This window comes from Colletotrichum karsti, assembly GCF_011947395.1.
Source record: "Colletotrichum karsti strain CkLH20 chromosome Unknown Scaffold6, whole genome shotgun sequence".
In the NCBI taxonomy this organism is placed as follows: domain Eukaryota; kingdom Fungi; phylum Ascomycota; class Sordariomycetes; order Glomerellales; family Glomerellaceae; genus Colletotrichum; species Colletotrichum karsti.
In genome coordinates this window covers 662603-680251 of record NW_024065906.1, presented here as the reverse complement: position 1 = coordinate 680251, position 17649 = coordinate 662603, and the positions used below count along the sequence as shown (strand labels likewise).

General features: G+C 54.5%; 4 protein-coding genes across 4 annotated transcripts; 2 read left to right on the top strand and 2 right to left on the bottom strand.

Annotated features, from left to right (window-relative positions):
- Window positions 1-5528: 5528 nt before the first annotated feature.
- CkaCkLH20_02645 (extracellular serine-threonine rich protein) lies at window positions 5529-6339 on the bottom strand (the record flags this gene model as incomplete). The annotated part of the gene is made up of 2 exons (XM_038885364.1): window positions 5529-6046; window positions 6108-6339. The coding sequence occupies 2 exons, from the start codon at window positions 6337-6339 to the stop codon at window positions 5529-5531; spliced, it is 750 nt and encodes a 249-aa protein (XP_038749295.1).
- A 4580-nt stretch (window positions 6340-10919) lies between these two features.
- CkaCkLH20_02644 (uncharacterized protein) lies at window positions 10920-11721 on the top strand (the record flags this gene model as incomplete). The annotated part of the gene is made up of 2 exons (XM_038885363.1): window positions 10920-11514; window positions 11585-11721. 2 exons carry the CDS (start codon window positions 10920-10922, stop codon window positions 11719-11721), a joined length of 732 nt encoding a protein of 243 aa, XP_038749294.1.
- Window positions 11722-12706: 985 nt separating this feature from the next.
- CkaCkLH20_02643 (kh domain rna binding protein) lies at window positions 12707-14184 on the bottom strand (the record flags this gene model as incomplete). The annotated part of the gene is made up of 2 exons (XM_038885362.1): window positions 12707-13612; window positions 13669-14184. 2 exons carry the CDS (start codon window positions 14182-14184, stop codon window positions 12707-12709), a joined length of 1422 nt encoding a protein of 473 aa, XP_038749293.1.
- A 2144-nt stretch (window positions 14185-16328) lies between these two features.
- CkaCkLH20_02642 (uncharacterized protein) lies at window positions 16329-17354 on the top strand (the record flags this gene model as incomplete). Its single annotated transcript, XM_038885361.1, has 2 exons — window positions 16329-16439; window positions 16488-17354. 2 exons carry the CDS (start codon window positions 16329-16331, stop codon window positions 17352-17354), a joined length of 978 nt encoding a protein of 325 aa, XP_038749292.1.
- Between the last annotated feature and the right edge of the window lie 295 nt (window positions 17355-17649).

The window sequence follows — 17649 nt, the reverse complement described above, 5'->3', positions numbered from 1 at the left end:
GAGCTGATTTAAGATCGGAATTACCTGAGCTCATATGCTCAGCATTCCAGATATCGTGTGGCGTCAACTGCCAGCACGTCGAGCAAGTTCCAGATCTGACACTGACGCACCAGGAACCTGCCTCCTTTACAGCATTCATCCCTCGTATCTAAGGTACCCGTGTTATCATACCACAAATCTGAAAACCGAAACTGTGCCCCTTATGACCTTGCGTGGATTGACCTCTTACGATATATGATAAGGCAATACTATGCTTAGAGTGCACTTCGAGTCGTCTATGACAGGAGGATCACCAATTAGTAGTCTCCGAATCGGCATACGCTTAACGTGTCCAGCTGGAAGGATTATCTCATCCTTGTCTCGTTTTCGATGTTTTGGTGATTGTTGTTGCTCTTTCCGCCATATCGTTTCTGTCGAGATAAAGGGGCCATCTACTGAAGCCCACGCTGTCCGACCTGCGACCTTGTTTTTTCCCTCTCCTTCCAACATGCCTTCTCAATGAGATATTTTGGCTCAACTTATATCTTTACATGACGTGAAAAGTCTCTCAAGCCCCTGAAGCCCACTGACAACTTTCATAGCAAGAAGGCATCCGCCAACGAATATCGATAACGATACCTCCTCCATGATTCATCGAACACCGAATCTGCATCGATACAATACCACGGTGCTCACCAGCCCCGGGACCTTTTGATGTGTGACAGATACGTTCGACAGGTTCATCCCGTCACGTAACATCAGCCTTTCCCGTTGCCTTTAGGATACATCAACATCCCACGTCTCTTACCACACCGGGGACGAACATTGTCATACGGCAGCGGAGTGATCCTCGACGACCATCCCGACTCCTTCAAGCCATACGGCGAGGGGCTGCCAACCCTCTCATATTGGCTTCATCCTACTGATCTTGACGATTCGAATCATTACCAAACACGACCAGAAAAAAGTCCTTTCACGCTCTATGCAGATACACCTTTTACGACAGCTCTTGTCTTGACGGTAAGGCACTCACGTGCTCCATCCAGCACTATCGACGCAGTCTGCGTTCTGTTGTGTGCGGCAGTAACATGTTGGTAAAATCAACAACCCCTATTCGAGCTCAAAACTTGCGCCTCAGCATGGTTCAGACACGTAGGATTCTGCGGCCATTTTCTTCCATGCTTGGCGATGTCACGAGCGTTTTCATCGATGCACCGTCTCCTTTGCTCTTCAGGATTACTGTTCCCAGTCAATCTTTGATCTGACACAAAATGCCTCCCCATGTTCCCGTGGCCCACATGATGAGTACCAATTCAAGTTGACTTCCGTTTGCTTGGTCAATGGTGATCGCCAATTGTCTCAAGTCTAGTGACTGCGAAAGGGAAACCAAAGCATGATTCAAAATATAAGTTCATAGCTCTGTTTCCATTTGCTTTCTTCTGGTTTTTTGCTGTTCTGCCATACTTAGTCCTTCTGCCAATGTTTACCATAAGATACACGTACAGGCCCATCGAAACAATGTACTCCCAGAGGCCGACCTCAAATTATCACGACTAAGGAATACCACATTCAATTACTTACATCTTTGGTATCTAGTGGACGATTTGGTTTCTATTGAACCCAGCTGTCAGCACATCAACAAGGTCAAAAACATACTGAACTCATTCTCTGAAGTGAAGGACGAGGGCCTTCCATCCCGACCAGTCCCAGATGAATTATGCTTCACTAGAAAATGCACACCTAGTGTGTCAAGTCTGATTTAAACGAGTTGGTGTTCGACCACTGATATCTAATATCCCAAGTTACTTCGCTAAGTTTTTACGCCTTACCACCTGGTGCGTTGGGAGGATACGCATGCTATGTCATTGCCCGGTGTAGTCTCCTTCTCAACTAAAACATATGGTCAGCAAGTACTTCGGGTTCAAAAGCTCTCGCAAATTCAATTATAAGTCTGCGAGCTCAGCAATTCTAGTGCAACTGAATCGTTCTTGATACATCAGATTCGCGGTAATGCCAGGTACGTCTTGTCCACCCACGATTCATCCCAGCTATCAGGGACTGACTCACGCCGTTCTCATAGAAGATTTGATAGCCCATTTGTTGTACATGAGGATGAAATGTCGTTTGTTAGACACGGAACATGTACTTCGTTTCACCAGACTCTATGCTTCCTTCAGCAATGGCGTTTCCCGCCACACGTTCCCATAGTAGTCAAAATCACCTGCACTCACGCCCGACACAACCCATCTTCGAGGGGACAATAAGCTGACAACTTCCAGCTCAGAACAGAACCTCACACGGACCTCGCCAACATGACCATGCGAACCGGGTAATCAACCACCGGCCTCAGACCAGTCCGAGGCCACCCGGCCGGGCCCAGGAGGACCCGCTTAACGCTGCAGAACCCACCACCCACACACCGACCATCCATAGCACCAAAATTCGCCGCCATCCTCAACAACTAGCAAGCTGGGTTCAGTCGCCCGGCTAGCTCAATCGGTAGAGCGTGAGACTCTTAATCTCAAGGTTGTGGGTTCGACCCCCACGTCGGGCTCAATTCCCGTCAGCGATTGGCATCCAGCTTCATTTTTTGCGATTTTTATGCTCTTTTGCTGATTTCTCGTTATTGACTTCTTTCTATTCACCGAGAAATAGAGCGCTCGCTGCCGTTCTGTTTTTGGACTCTTTCTTTTTACTTGATCGTTTGCGAGTGTCTGCTATGAAGCCTTGATTTCGACTTTGACATCCAATTTGTCAAATAAGACACAGACCTCTCCATCATTGATGAGTGCTGCATATGTTCAGCTCGGTCTCGTGCGCACAGGTTCAAGAAACCGGCCCTCTGCCGTTGAACGTAGTTTGCTTGTTGGTTCTTGACCCGTGGCGAGTATTCCCACAGAATGCGCCAACTCTTGGTGGTTGTTCTGCTGAAGTTTTATTCGAACCTCGGAATTGCAGCAAAGCACGAGATGACTTGAGGTTCCTAGAGACAGAAACACTGAGTTCTAGGACTTTGCCATTTGAACCAACCCACTGCCAATCTGATATTACAAAGCTTCTCTAGTTGTAGAGACGGCTCAACCTTCGACGTAGAGGTAGGCTGACATTTTCGTCGGCCCTTCTACTTGATCACTCACCAAACCACGACCGGCAACATCGCGTCCATTCCGACAACCCTGAGCTCTTCGAAAGGGATTCTGAGTGATATACCTCCTTGCACACGTGAGGGTTCTTGTCAAATGATAGCTGAGAGAAAGGGCTAGGATTTATACGAGAGCCCTGGCGAGGTGCTTCTAAGACTGGCTTTCTTACCAGCTCAACACACATGATCTTCGAAGTCACCTCGCACGACGAAACCAAGCACCGGGCTGAATCGGCCGTCTCAACTTTCGACGCGGTATCTCGGTTATTTAGTGAATGTAGACCGAAGATGGTGAGATGGTAAGAGACCACCGCAAGTGAACAGCTGTGTGTGCTAAAGCGAGGCTTGAGCCGAGGACAAAACCGCGTTGGTTGAACAAACCGGTTCTCCGACCCAAGTCGTCAGCTGCCTATACAGACGTTGTGTATCTGCCTCCAGCAAGAGGGGAGTTCGGAAGACTTCATGGTTCTGCTGGCTGGACCAAACCAAGCCAAAGCCTGCAGCAGCACCGCGACGACGTATTACTTCGAACCAAAAACCGCATCTGCGTCGCCAGGGACGAGACTTCGCCCGGCTGTCTCGCAACCCATCACCTCCGGTAACATTCTCGTCGCAGTTCATCGTGCGAAACCTGGAAACATTTCACCCCTTAATCAAGCCTCATGAAGCCCCCAGTTCCCATTGACCAGGTCACAGGAGCAAGGAAGGGGGCTAAACGCGCGCCTACGAACCCGAATCATCGTCCTTCGCCGAACACTGCTCGCCACACGGCATCAACAAATCCGGCAAGAGAAAGACAGAAAAAGGGGGCTCGAGACGAGAGAAAAACGCCATCATATAAAGCAATACCGCGCTCGCGGCACCACAAGCAAGGTTCAACCCTCCAAGCCAAACCGACCTCAGCAAATACAACACGGTCCATGGATCCCCTCCTGTCGTCACCGCCGCGCCAATACCCGGGCCAACGATGTCACCCATCGCCCCGGCAGCGGAACGGGCATCACTCCCACAGCAAGTCTCCCGAGATGAGCTGAGGAGCCCCGTTCCGAAAGTATAATTCATTGCGGTTGCGCGGTATTTGCCCACATTCAATCAACGAAGTAAATGAAGAGAAAAAATTGAAAAGAGAAAAGAGAAACACCGCCGCATTCAGATACGACCGTGAAGAATGAAAAAAAAAAAGGAAAGTTGCTCCCTTCTTACCCCATGTCTCTCGATCAATTCGAGACGAAGCCGACATCCGACGAAATCGCCGGCGCGATGGGAAAATCATACAGGGCAAATCCGAAACAGAGGCCGCCCGGATAAGTCGAGAGAAGGAACCAAACCACCGACTGAGTGTCAAGTGAAAAAAAGGCAGCCCATGAACCCCCTCAAAGGTTTCAACAACCCTCGACAAAAGCCCCATCCCGGCCAGGTCGGCCTCGACAGAGTTTCCCATCCTTCTCCATGATCCATCGAAAAACTGGAGTTGCAATCTACCTGCCGAGTCATGGACCGGTTCGTGTCAGGTTTGAAAGCAACGAAAGCTTGGCGGTCGCCGGCCGGGTTTATTGTTGGATACAAGGCGGGGAAGGGGAAAGAAAAGCGAGCGTAGTGCAGCGCAGCGGATTGACTCCGTGTTCGCCGGGCTCTTGACCGAGTCCGTCCGGGGCTCGGCAGCGAAAGTGTGGTTGCGATCGGCGGTCGTTCTAATTGCACCTGAGTAGAGAACACGACAGAGGAAACAATGAGAGAATTCAAGGGACGAGGTTAGAGTTAACAGGGAGGGGAAGAGTACGTAACTTGCTTTATCGTACTTTGAAGAACCGCCAAGCTGCAGGATTGATGTTCTGGTGGTACAATCCGTTTGTGTCGAGACGGAAGCTCATCTGATCCGACTAGTGGCCGAGGACCCTGCGGTCGGCCAAAACTGTGCTGATGTATTCGGGCCAATTGGTGGTCAACATCCCACCAGTTCACGTCAGACAGGACGTCGGCCGTCGCATGACAGCTGCAAGGTTATCTGATCGGCAGGGCATCCCATCTCCACGAAGAAAGATCGGCAGCATCGGCAGTGTCACTGGGCTGAATGTCAAGATGTCGGGGTAAAAATGTTCTTGTTTTCTAAAGACCAAAAAATCGTTCTTCTCTCACATTATCAACTAGAAAGGTATCAACCCATCCCTCGTGATCGCAATCGTCCACGTAGGGAACTGGTATCGAAAAACACAGTAAAAACGCCATGTGCGGAGCCCGTTTTCCCTCCAAGCTGGACCGGCGCGGGTTTCCCGGGCCGTGTAAGCCTAGAAGCCGAGTCCCCGTCTTTTTATCCCGTCATGACCTAATATGCACGTTGAACCCAAAAAACCATATCCATGCGATTTAACAGATGAAAGATCCGAGAAATGCTGCAAGGAGCGTTCGCTTAGAGAAGGGCGGCAACGGCAAGACCGCCGAGGACGGCGAAGACACCGGCGGTGGCCTGGGCACCAGCACCGGGGGCGGTGACGGTGGCCAGGGTGGTGGAAGGGGAACCGGAGCCGGAGCCGGACTTGGTGGCAGTGCCGTTGCCAGCAGGCTTGGTGACGCTGGTGATGACAGTAGCCGGGGCAGAGGTGACGGCGGTAGGAGCAGCGGTGGTGGACAGAGCGGTGGTGCTGTTGACGATGACGACGTCGGAGGACGAGGCGGCAGCGGAAACGGAAGCAGAGGAGGTGGCCGAGACCGAAGCGGCGGACAGGGTGACGGTAGCAGTGCCGGAGCTGGAGGTCAGGGTGGTGGTGCCGGAGCTAGATTCGCCAGCAACGATGTGGAACGGGTTGGAGTACTGGAAGTCGACGGAGGGGTTGGCCTCAGACTTGATGGTCAGGCCGTAGAAGGCGTCCTTGCCAAGAGTGCTGGGGATGGTCCAGCTGTACTTGCCAGCGGAGTTGGGGACGCCGGCTGAGGAGTGTTAGTCAATGTACAGTTCTCGAGAGGCATCTCATGGCGAGTGAGTACTCACAGGCAATGTCGAGGAGAGGGACCTGGCCGCCCTGGGTAGCGCCACCGATCAGGCTGATGGAGACGGTAACGTCCTTGAAGGCATCGGGAGCAGTCCACTCGATCGTGTAGGTGGTGCCGGCGTTGATCTTCTCGTTGGGGGTAGGCTTGTTGACGGGGTCGAAGTTGGGGTTCTGGGCCAGGACGTTGGCGGCGAAGGCCAGGAAGGCAGCGGCGGAGATGGTGAAGCGCATTTTGGCGGAGGGTATTTTTGTTGTTTGTTGATAATAGGTTGGGTGGGAGTAATTAGAAGTTAGGTCTATATAAGAAGACGGAACAAGAGTCGAACGAGTGACTGGAAGAAAGCGAGTAAGGTGGTAAGGGAGAGTAATTGTCTTGCGACAGTGGGTAATGAGTGACTATATAAAAGAGTGACAGAGGCAGAAGCCGAGGACGAGGACGAGGACGAGGACGCGAGGCAGACGAGATTGACTGGGCTGTGGTAGGGAAGGAAGAGGAAAGAGAAGAAAGATCAGATGAAGCGGAGGAGTAGGAAAGAAGAGGAGGTGTAGCCTGGTCGAGTGGGTGAGGTGAGCAACCCACACGCTGACCCCGGGCTAGGCTCACGGGCGGGCGGCAAGGGGGGTAAAGGTACATGGGTTTCCAAGGTTGACGGCCCATCCATGGTTTGCTCCATCATTCAAGGTCCGGGTCACAGTGATGGCGATGGGAAAGCCAGTAGAGGAAGGGCAAGGGGGGTGAGCACACTGCAGTTGGGCGCAATTCTCCTGTCGAGTTTCTGGTCTCCGCGTGCCTCGTTGCAGTTGTCGACTGCGCCGCCGACACAGCAAGCATGGGTCTTCAAATTAAAGACGAGATTGGACGCTTGTGATTGGGCCGTTGCGGCACGGAGCAGGGGGTGTGGGCCATGGGAAATTTCCCTGGCGCAGGTACCTCCAGCTCCTGGTCCACCAGTTGCTTTAGTGTTAGGGCACCATCTCACAGGTTCTTAATGGTTCAATCAATGATCCAAATGGCAAAAGACGTGCCCCCCTGACTTTGAGTGAGCACTATTTGCAGCGTGGAGTCCCAGCACACGCACAACTCGTGGAGTGGCTGCTGTACCTAAGGTATTGGGGACCTGGGACGGGGACGGGACTCTGTCAATGGCAACTTTACCTGGAAGGGTAATCGACTGATGCTAGCCGAACAGGGCTGAGCCAACGCGCTTGCCGCTTCTCGCCCTTGGGACCGCGGATTCAGCCAATGAGAGGCTCATCGCGATGCAAGTGTGGATATCATTTTTCCCAATCCAGGGGGTCGCTGCACATTCATCCGCTTCGCTCCTTCTCAGTCCACTGAGTCCACTGTCCACCACGCAGCGGGTCGCGATCTCCTTTTTTCCCTCCGAGCCGGTGCGGTCCTCCAAGGCAACAGCGCGGCAATTCATGGGTTCACCTCACTCATCTCTCAATGCCCCTCTCGTCTCCTTCTCGCGACACCTCAAGAGGCATGGCCGTCTTTTCTAGCAGCCCGCGTAAGGACGGAACCTCCCCATCGGAACCTGGATGCAAGCATCAAGCCTTGGACGTGACTTGGAGGCCAAAATAAGGCCAGCCCAGCCAAGTTTCGGGCATGGCGTGCTTGCTGCCGATACTGGCTTCAAGGTGCGGCCAGCCAGGCAGGCAGACACACAGATGCGTTCGAAAATAGCCAACAAACAGAGAGGGAGGAGCACTGACAGCTGGAGCCGAGGACCTGGATATGGATCACATAAGGATACCTTATGGACATGGACGACAAGACAAGACGGACTTCGGCCAGCTCTTCCTCTTCCTCTTCGCCCCTCCCAGGAATTTCCCCGACCGCCCCAGGGCCCTTGGACGCCGAGTTTGAGATGATGTGACGTCTCCCGCTGTTATTAGCCTATTAGGTCTCCTCGAGCAGTCGAGCGTTTAAGCTCAGTAATTACCTTAACGTGGATCTGGAAATAGAGGACGCCAATTTGCTACACATCTCAGTCAAACAGCAGCCCGAGATGGGTACGTACCGGTACGCCCGCGTTCAGCACGCACCATGGATTAGCGCTTTAGCGAGCCGGCCACTGCAAGGAACGAGGAAACCGTTCATGGGACCGTCTGACTTGGCATCTGCCCAATTCGCTCTTCTCAATCCTCCCGCACAACATTTTCCGTTTACCACTCATTCACCGCAGTACCAGACGGACTAACATCGCCCATGCGTCAAAGCGACTCACTTAATTTACTACGCCGCAGCCCAATTCCTGCAGCCAATACGTCCAATGCTATTGTCTTCTTCCATGCATACGGACAGACAAGACAGCCAAACGGACAACCAGACGACATGCAGCGGACTGCCGTCAGCCAACCCAAACAGGGGAATAACACCAATCCGACCTACGGATGCAGGAAAAGATCTTTTGTCATCGGCCCTTCCAGAACCTCACACCTCGGCCACCAAAAAGCACTAGTTGCCAAGCGAAAGCAGACGTGACATCCAACGGCCCCAGACTCATCAAATGCGAATCTGATTTTTCCGCCCTGACGCTTCCAACGGCCAAAATGCATCAAATCACCTCATCGTTGCGCCCTGATGCTACTCTCCGATGACTACCACGTCGATTCTCGGTTTCCAATGTCGCAATCGCTCTCACCAACAAGTCTGCAGTACGAATACTGCACATAGTCATACAGCCTGCTGCTGGCATCTGTTTTGCGCCCCTGCCAGCGCCACCCCGAAATATCCTCCAGTCTCGCCCCTAGACGAGTTTACCTACCCATCCATGTCCATGGAGGCGTGAGCCTCGGGGAAGACATCGTGGGCCTCGAGACACGATGGAGTTACCGGACTGGACCACGGCTTTCCGCCCCAGTCAGCCCCAAATCCCGCCTCCGCGGGCACGCGCTCGCGCTTCATGCAGGGCCTCGGACAGAAGCCGGAGTCAGTCAAGTTTAACCTCGCATATCTCGACTTTGGCACTCGTCCTCCATCCCTTCGTCGCCTTCATCTGAATCCCACATGCGGACAACAATCATCGCCATCCCGCCTCTTGACGCAGCTCGCAATCCGATGATTCGCAGCAACTCGTGTGCCTCCACCGCCACAAACCTTGTGTGTGATAACTTGTTCACCTCTTCGGGTCGTCCGCCGACAAGGTCCCCATTACCTGTCTTCCTTGACAGAGTTTCAGCACTTGAACTCTATTGTCCACAACCCAACCTGAGAGATCCTGGCGATTTCATCGCGGCACCGACTCGCAACTCGTGGGTCTTTGAGAATGAAGGCATTGATGACGAGGAAAGCTGCAGTCGCAAGCCCCTTGATCGCCCGGAAGACGTCATGAGCCAATAAAAGCATTAGCGCGGAAAGGAACTGCAGTGCGACAAGAATAACTCCCCCAAAGGTGGGCTGCAACCTTTAACTGAGGCCATTCGCAAAAACCCCAACCCTAGAGCGTACCGTTTTTGTTCGGGCCTTCCCTTCCATGCCTGCCAAAGGTTGACAGATTTCGCTGTCTCTGCGTGACTCTTACTGCAGTTAGCGTCCCCTTCATCCGCATACGGCCGAGTTCGGACCACAAGTTTCCCCGGCCATCTGTGGTCAAGCGGCACGGCGATGGCGCTCACCGCGAGATCTTGTGTCACGAGGCACTCTCGAAGTAAGACGGCGCCACCGCTCCCGCCTTTTCTCATGCGAACAAACAGGCTACGCCCAAATGACTCTGCCCTCGGCAATAGTGCCACGATGTTCACGATGTTCCATACATGCGCAACGTTGCGACATGTCATACGGGTTTGAGTCTTGTTCTGTTTGCGACGATGCAACCAGAGTTCGACAACCTTGTCAGCAGCTGCAAGCTGCATACACAAGACGGCATTATTGAATGCGCGCCTCAGCCCTAAGCCACTTTCTTGGATACCCAACACGGCGAAATGGGGCATAATGATGCGTTGGTGCAGCACGGTACTTTCTTGACCATTTTTGGATTCCGCCCGGCTCAGCGTCCATCGAGAGAAGTTCGGCCTCTCTTGCTCGTCGAGACCTTTCGGGAGTTTGGGGGTCTAGGAACTCTTGGTCTCGATCGGAAACATTTCTCGGCGGCTAACAAAGACCAGGCTCATCCCGCACGTTGGCCGTTGGAATGTCGCCGGTCCTTCACTTTCCTTTAGCGCAAAGCCCTGTTTCTGTTTTGTTCTAATCAGGTGCCTCGTTGTCATTCGTCGCCGTCAGCGCCAACACCATAAACAGAAGCGAGCCTCGTTAGCCCGGGGCTGTAGGGAGGGAACGGCGCTCGCATCCCATAATCACCGCTCAGTCCGCTTTGCGGCGGAGGTGCTGAGGCGGAGGCGGGCCCGGCCCGCGGCGCGGAGCGGAGGTCGCGATGACCTCGTTCATGCCCCACTCTGATCCTGAATAACATGCGCTCTGAATTGACCAGACGGACCTCGAGCATCCACAGCACAGAGGATTCTCGGCGCCGAAACATGTGCTGTGGCGTGAGGTTGTGAGACATTTCTAAGCAAATCACATCCGCCAGAAGCTTCGCAATCGATGCGGAGTAAATGTCCACGTGACCACCCCAAACGTCAACGGAAGCCGTCGAACCACCTCGAATCCCAGTGGAAACCGCTAGATCCACCGGTCCATATGGTGCGATTGAACATGAAACTAAGCATTGTGAAAAGCTTCACTCGCAATCAAGATAAAATACCACCAAACCGCCCCCCTCACGCGAGCACTTTGTTACTGATCCGACGCTTCTTCTGATCGACGTATCTTTCACATCAACAGCTCTCGAAAGACCTCACCAACAATGCCCAAAGTAACAGAGTTCATAACCCTGACCTTCAAAACCCCCCCCTCCCCCGACCCGCCCGCGGCCTGGGCCGACGTGACCGCGACCCTCAAGTCCGTCCCGGGCGTGACGTCCCTCTACACGGGCCGCCAGCTCGAGGACCCCTCCCGGCAGGTCCTCGTCGTCGACTGGGCCTCGCCCGAGGCCTTCACCGCCTTCGCCTCCTCGGAGCACTACACGCCGTGGTTCGCCTCCCTCAAGGCCGTCGCGGCGTCGGACCCGGCCCCGGTCTTTTACAAAGTCCCGCTCTCCGGCGGCTCCGGCTCCGGCTCCGACGGGAACTCCGACCCCTCGGACGTCGTGCTCCGCGCCCCCTGCACCGAGGTCTTCGTCGCCTACGGCGTCGAGCCCGACTTCATCTCCAAGACGGCCGAGTTCGCGGCGGGCATGTCGAGGGCGCACGCGCCGGTCGAGGGTTTCCACGGGCACGCGTACGGCGAGGTGACGACGCCGCTGGCGTTCGGGGGCCAGGGGGAACGGGGACCGGCTGTTACGTTGTTGCTTGGGTGGGACAGCAAGGAGGCGCATCTCGAGGCCAAGGGCAAGGCCGGACGTGAGTTTTCCTTCTTCTTTGTCTCAACTTGTTGAAGAGTGCGAGCTTTTGCTGACCAAGTTTCCTGCAGCCGTCTCCGACAATATTCATCTCCTGAGGTCGGGTCGCAAGGATATTTCCATGGTAAGTCGTCACACGTACCCGTCACCCATTGGAAATGGAATCACTGACGCTGGGCAGTACCACGTAAACCTGAAGCAAGTCTGAGAGCGAAGCGCATTCAAGGCCGTTCCGGAGCACAGGGGATGGAGACTGTGGTGGTGACATGATTCACATTATTTCTGCTATTATTGATGATACGACGGCAAGACGACGAAAGCCCAAGCTAGATAGCCTAATTCACAAACACCATTTGCCTAATGACGCTTTTGTCCTACCTGATTGTCCGAGGAAAGTTGTTGTCTGTGATTAGCACGTGGGAGAGGAGGCTCAAACTTACTAGCTTCGTCGTGATCCTTCGCAATGCATGGTCATCCTTGGTTCCCACCGCATGTAATTCGTCTGGTGCCTGAAATAAAATGTCAGCGTAACTAGCTCTCGCGTATAAACCACCCGCTGCTCGTGTCTCCTGTCTCCTCCGCCAGCTCGCGGGAAAGGAATCAGTGCGGAACGCTATGGGGCTGCGCTTTTCCCGAGGTCGAACGCGTACGTCAGGTATAGACGTAAGAAACAGGCTTGGGCAAGGTGCATGGGATCTGGTGACAGGCAGGCAGGCAAGGGCGATGGCGGGCTTGGATCACGAGGAGAGTCTAGGGCGTGAGATGTTGCCGTTTCGCAGGGCTGTGTATGTAAGGATGGGTGGATGCAGAGCGACGATGGATAGGGCGCGCGACAGTGGTGGTGATGATGGGCAAGGAGTCATGACGGGCTGGATAGTGGATGAAGTAAAAAGAGAGTAGTGCACTATTAAAAGTAGTACCTCCTCTAAAAGCACCTTGATCAGATCAAGTGACCGAAACCCGTCCCCTTCCCAGATGTAGTAGCCGGGGTCTCAGAGCGGTGACAACGCCAGAGACCAATCCGATATCCCCCAAGCGCGGCGATGATATTTCGCGAAGAAAAAGAAACTGTACCAATCCGCCCGATGTTTTGGTTTGCCGAACTAAATGTGAGTCAGTAATTCATAAACGTCGTCAACGTTAAATGCGGTGCTTTTCCGATTCTGCAGGATACGTTAGCGACTGTGTTCCACTCATTGTTTCGTTGCCGGCGACATACCCAGACGAGAGTATAACATGTACAGCGCCATGCGATTGCACTCCTCTGTTCCCGTGATGGTGACCAGACGCTCATTGCTGTTGTCTTGAGGCTCGTTGATCTTGATGACACTGCCGCTGATCTGGCGTATTTCGTTGATCTTTTGTCCACCCTTTCCGATGATGGCGCCCACCATGTCGTTGGGAATGTAGATCTGTTGAGTCAAGGGAGCGCCGGGCATGGCTGCTCCTGCGTGCATAGGCTGAGCCGGGTGAGCGCCGTGCGGCTGAGGGACGGCAGCGCCGGCGTGAGGCTGCATGGGAGCAGCGGCGCCGTACCCGCCAGCTTGTGCCGCACCGCCGTAGTGAATGGGCATCGCCGGGTTCGGCTGAGCGGCGTGGTGAGGGTAGGGTTGCGCGTAGGGGGCGGCAGGAAGATGGTGCTGGGCGCGAGCATCGTGCCTGCGGTTGTAGTTTTCACGGTTGCCGTAGTTGCCGGTCGTCGGCTGCGGGCAATAAGGAACGACCTGCATTCCACCGGGAACAACGCCGGCAGGACCGCCGCTTCGTGTCGCGTAAGCGGAGGCCGCCGGGCCACCGAAGCGGTCGTTCAACTGCTCGAGAAGAGTACTGCCGACGTAGTAGGTCGCGATGTGGACAGCATCAGCAACACCCATGACTACTAGCGACCGCTCGGTGGAGAGAGGCAAGCAGGAATCAGAGGCATTCAGCCTGGCTCCTGAAGCTTCCTGAATCTCGCGAATGCGCGCGCCACCCTTTCCGATGATGGAACCGATCAAGATGTGCGGGATAAGAAGCCGAAGAGGATACGTCTTGGACTGAGCGCTTGACGGCTCTGCCAAGGGCTCGTTGTTGAGCGTCCGAATGATGAGACCGAAAGCCTGTGATACGGTTAGATGGGGTTTTGTGCGGCGGTGGAGGGGACAGCTCAACGAACCTTGGCGGCAGCATCAACAACGCCACTCACAGTCAAAATGCGCTCGACGGCTCCCTTCTGATAGTCGCTCACGGTGCACTTTGCGCCAGACATCTTGCGAATGTTGGAAACGTTCTCTCCACCCTTTCCGATGATCGTCGCAGCCTCCGGGCTGGAAATAACGGCGCGGATGTGGATCCAGTCTCTCTCATCGTGACTCGCAGAGGCAGAGGGAGTCGCGGGAACAGCGCCAGCAACGGAGCTCTGGATGGGCTTCGTCTCGGTCGTCTCGGAATCGGCCTGCTCGGACTTTTCCTTCTCGCCATTCATCTTCTCGGCGCCGTTTGCGCCGGGTGTGTCGACACTGCCCTCGAGACCATCGAAGTGCTGGGCCATTTCGACCTCCTCATCGTTCTTCAGTATCTTGTCCAGGGCAGGTCGCTTCGCATCGGGCTGATCGTTGCTGCGCGAGGGAGAAGACGTCTCCTCGAGGGGGCGCTTGGCCGAGTTTGCGGGTTGGGTGGGCGACGCGGACATGATGGGCTAGCTGTTAATGTCTCACACAAGTTTTCGCGATTCCGTTTGAGGTTCTAGAAGAGCTTGTATTCGACTATCTACACCACAACGGTTTTCAAAGGAAAACGGGCTGGTGTAGTGGCGTAGTCGGGGTCGGGTTCAGAAGAAAAAAAGTTTCTTTCCTTTTCGGTGAAGTGGCTGTGCTCGAAGGTAGAGGATCGTGAATGAGGTTGAGGTTGAGGTAGGTCGGGGTTGTGGATTCAGGATGACTCCTATCCTATCAGGTTCGTGGTAGCTTCCGAAATCGTGAGAATCGCAGGGAAACTCAGGTCAAGCGGGAGGGAAGGCGAGGCGGGGGAGCAGCGAGGCGGATGGGAGGAAGGTGATGATGGAGAAAAGAGAGGTAGAAGGCGGGATGGAAGGAGCTGATGGAGACAAAGGCTGTTTGTAGGAGGCGATTCGGATGCAGAAGCTCAAACCTTTCTCCGTCAAACCAACAGTCCAAGCTGTGAGGCAGGGGAGCTGCAACAAGTTATGACGGGTTGTCAAGTCTGCAAGCAGAGCTTTGATGACCTTTGCTGCGATGGAATCCCACTGCGTGTTGTATCGCTGAGCTTCAAGCAGATGCTGATGCTGGTGTTGGCGACGCGCCGATGGTCGGGTCAAGGGCAGCAGAGCAAACGCAAACGAGCTTGGAGGCGACGGCGACACGAACACGTGAGGGAATAGCGGGAATCCGATGCGCTGCGTCGCGAGAGTATAACCCACCAGAAGAGAGGTCGTCAGAAACGGGACGGACGGGATGCGAAGGGTGCGCGCGGGTTTAAAGAGATGGGAAGGAGAAAACCGTGCAAACAGCTGGGTTGGAAGGGGGTCCGGATGTCTCGAAGCAGTTTGGGAACTGGGCGAGGGCAAGATATTGCTGAAACCTCGTAGGAAAAAAAGATCGGCCTGACTACGTACGCAACGCCTTCCAGGTCAGCAGCAGCTGGAGCAGTATCCGTACTAGGTGCCCGTCTCCCGCCCTCACCAGAGCCAGAAGGCTCGCAAGCGCAGCCAACAAGGCGAGCGAATGCCGTGGATGCTGGGCAGGCATGGTGGAGCATCACACAGTAGCCGGCACGGACGCACGGCCCTCTCATCGTCTTCCCCACTGCCCACCTTGGAGCCAAGCTGTGGTGAGAGCCACACAGTAACAATCTGATTTGCTGCGGCAGATTAATCTGCATGGGGGTCCTGGTCTACGGGGGCCCCCAATCGTGTTTGGCCACCTGGTGCCGCTGTAGTGGTCGGTTTGATTGGACAGAGGCGGCGAGCCGCACAGTGTGTTTGACGCTTGCTTTCCGCAGAATGACTGAGGTGCGAAAAGTGTGAGGAGAGAGAGCCGCCTGCCGCCCCAGGGAGGGCCGGCCAGGGCATCTTAATGCGCTGAGGTGACCTCGGGAGGTGCTGCAAGTGCGACTTGCCTGAGGTGCTTACACGTACTTGCGGTGCCGCCCTGCATTTCGGGTTTTCAGTACCAACACTGACTGACCTACAACACAAAACAACACTTCGAGCATCTGCCAACCGCCGTACACCGAGTTCACGCCGATCTCGTTTGCGTCAAACAGCCAGCCACCGCTCTTTACACACCGTTGTCGAATTGCTTTTTCCTTCCGTACCGGCTCGGATTGCCAGAATCGCCAAATTCACCTTCGTTGGTGTCACTTGTCAGCGTGCCAGACCGCGACAGACAGTCGTGACAGTGCATCATCTGTGCTGTGTCTCTTCGCGCCGGTCCTGTCTGCCACCCCGGAAATCTCGATTAGACCCGACACACAGTGACACTTCCTTTGAAACAGTCAGAGAGGATCTAGCGCCCGGTCTAAAAAGCCTGAACATGCCTTGTTTTCTCCGGCAGGGGTGATATCAGACGCTCAACGCTCAACGCCATTGGACACTTCTGCGACTCCGACGGGCCGTGTGCTCTGTGACGGTTTGCATGCTTCGCGTGCTGCCGTTGCTTAAAGTGTTTCGTTTCTTCAAGGGCACCCTCTAAAAGTCGCGTGCCACATCCCGCCTGATATTGGCACCGTGTCGCCGAAGAAATCAGACCGTTTGGACTGATTCAAGACTTTAAAGCAATCAGCGTCCAACCGGACAAATATTGGGACGCATTCAGCATGAGCGACTCTCCTCCGCGGGCCGTGGGTGACAGGTATTCCCTGAGCCTGGAACAAAGTCTGCAGGAACTTCAAGAGAAGATTCAGCAACACCGGGACGAGCTGGCATTGGTATGTTACTTATTTCCATGACGATATCATCCACTAAGTCAACATCAGCTCCAACAAAATGGCCGGCAGTCAAAACAGAGCTTGCCGGGTCCAGGAAGAGGCTCGTATGAAGTCATGAAAGGCGCTTTCGAGGAGGTTGCAACAAACCCTCCTTTTGTGCCCTCCTCGGCATCAGTCCTGCCCGCGCTGGTGGCTTTGCGAAAGACCCATCAGACCATTGCAGAGTCCCGGGCGTACCTGCAGAGCCAAGGTACCTCCCTTGACAAAGCCAAACGTAGGCTAGAAAGCGAGCAGGCGAATTTGGCCGATCAAAAGCTGCTTCAGCAGAGTTTGGAGAAGCGCATCCAGGCTCTCACAGATGATGCCGATTCAAGGATGGAATTGACGCCCGAACAGGCGGCCAAAGAAAGACTGGACGAACTCAGGAAGAAGAAGAAGCACTACGACAAGGAGAGGGTGAGGCTCCTTAGGGCCTTGCGTGAGTTCATCAACAATCACCTGGCGGCTCAGATAGCGGCCGAAGACCTCGGCGGACCTGTCGTTGGCGACATGATGGAGATCGACTCGGATCAACTTGCCGCTGGTTTCAACAATCAGGGTCGTCCTGTGAAGGCCAAATCCAAGCCGGACGAGGACAAGAGACAGAGACGCCTCGAGGAAGTTTGGGGTCTATCACAAGACAACGAGAGAGAGACGGACGAGACTGCCGCCGCAGGACGCGAGATGCGTGAACTCACGGAGGAGCTGCTCAACCAGCACATAGAAGCAGGAGGTGATAGCACGGCAGCATACGTCAAGATTCCGAAGGAGACGGCGGCGACACGATTCCTGGTCCGGTCCAAGGTCGCACAGTTCCACCCCAGAGATGCCACGAGGCTTAAGCTGATTGATTTTGGAAGAGAACTGGACGACTAGGAGGGCCCGGCATGCCGCGTACCCGTGCGACGCTGCGTGCGCACAGCGCAGATCCCCCGTGTGGGGAGGGTGAGCAGCCAGGCAATCAAACCGTGACTTTCAAGATAGCATGTCCATCCCGGGTCCTTCAATGTTAGAGAAAAGCTCCTGTTGTCAAGCATTTGAGTCTCTTGAGTCAGACAATTGTTCTACAGCTGCGATGAAGTAGCGAGACTGTTTGTCAGGGTCTCACAGTGCCCTCAATTTGACTCGGCACGTTCCTCCGGATCTGGGTACGGATCTGGGTTACACGGGA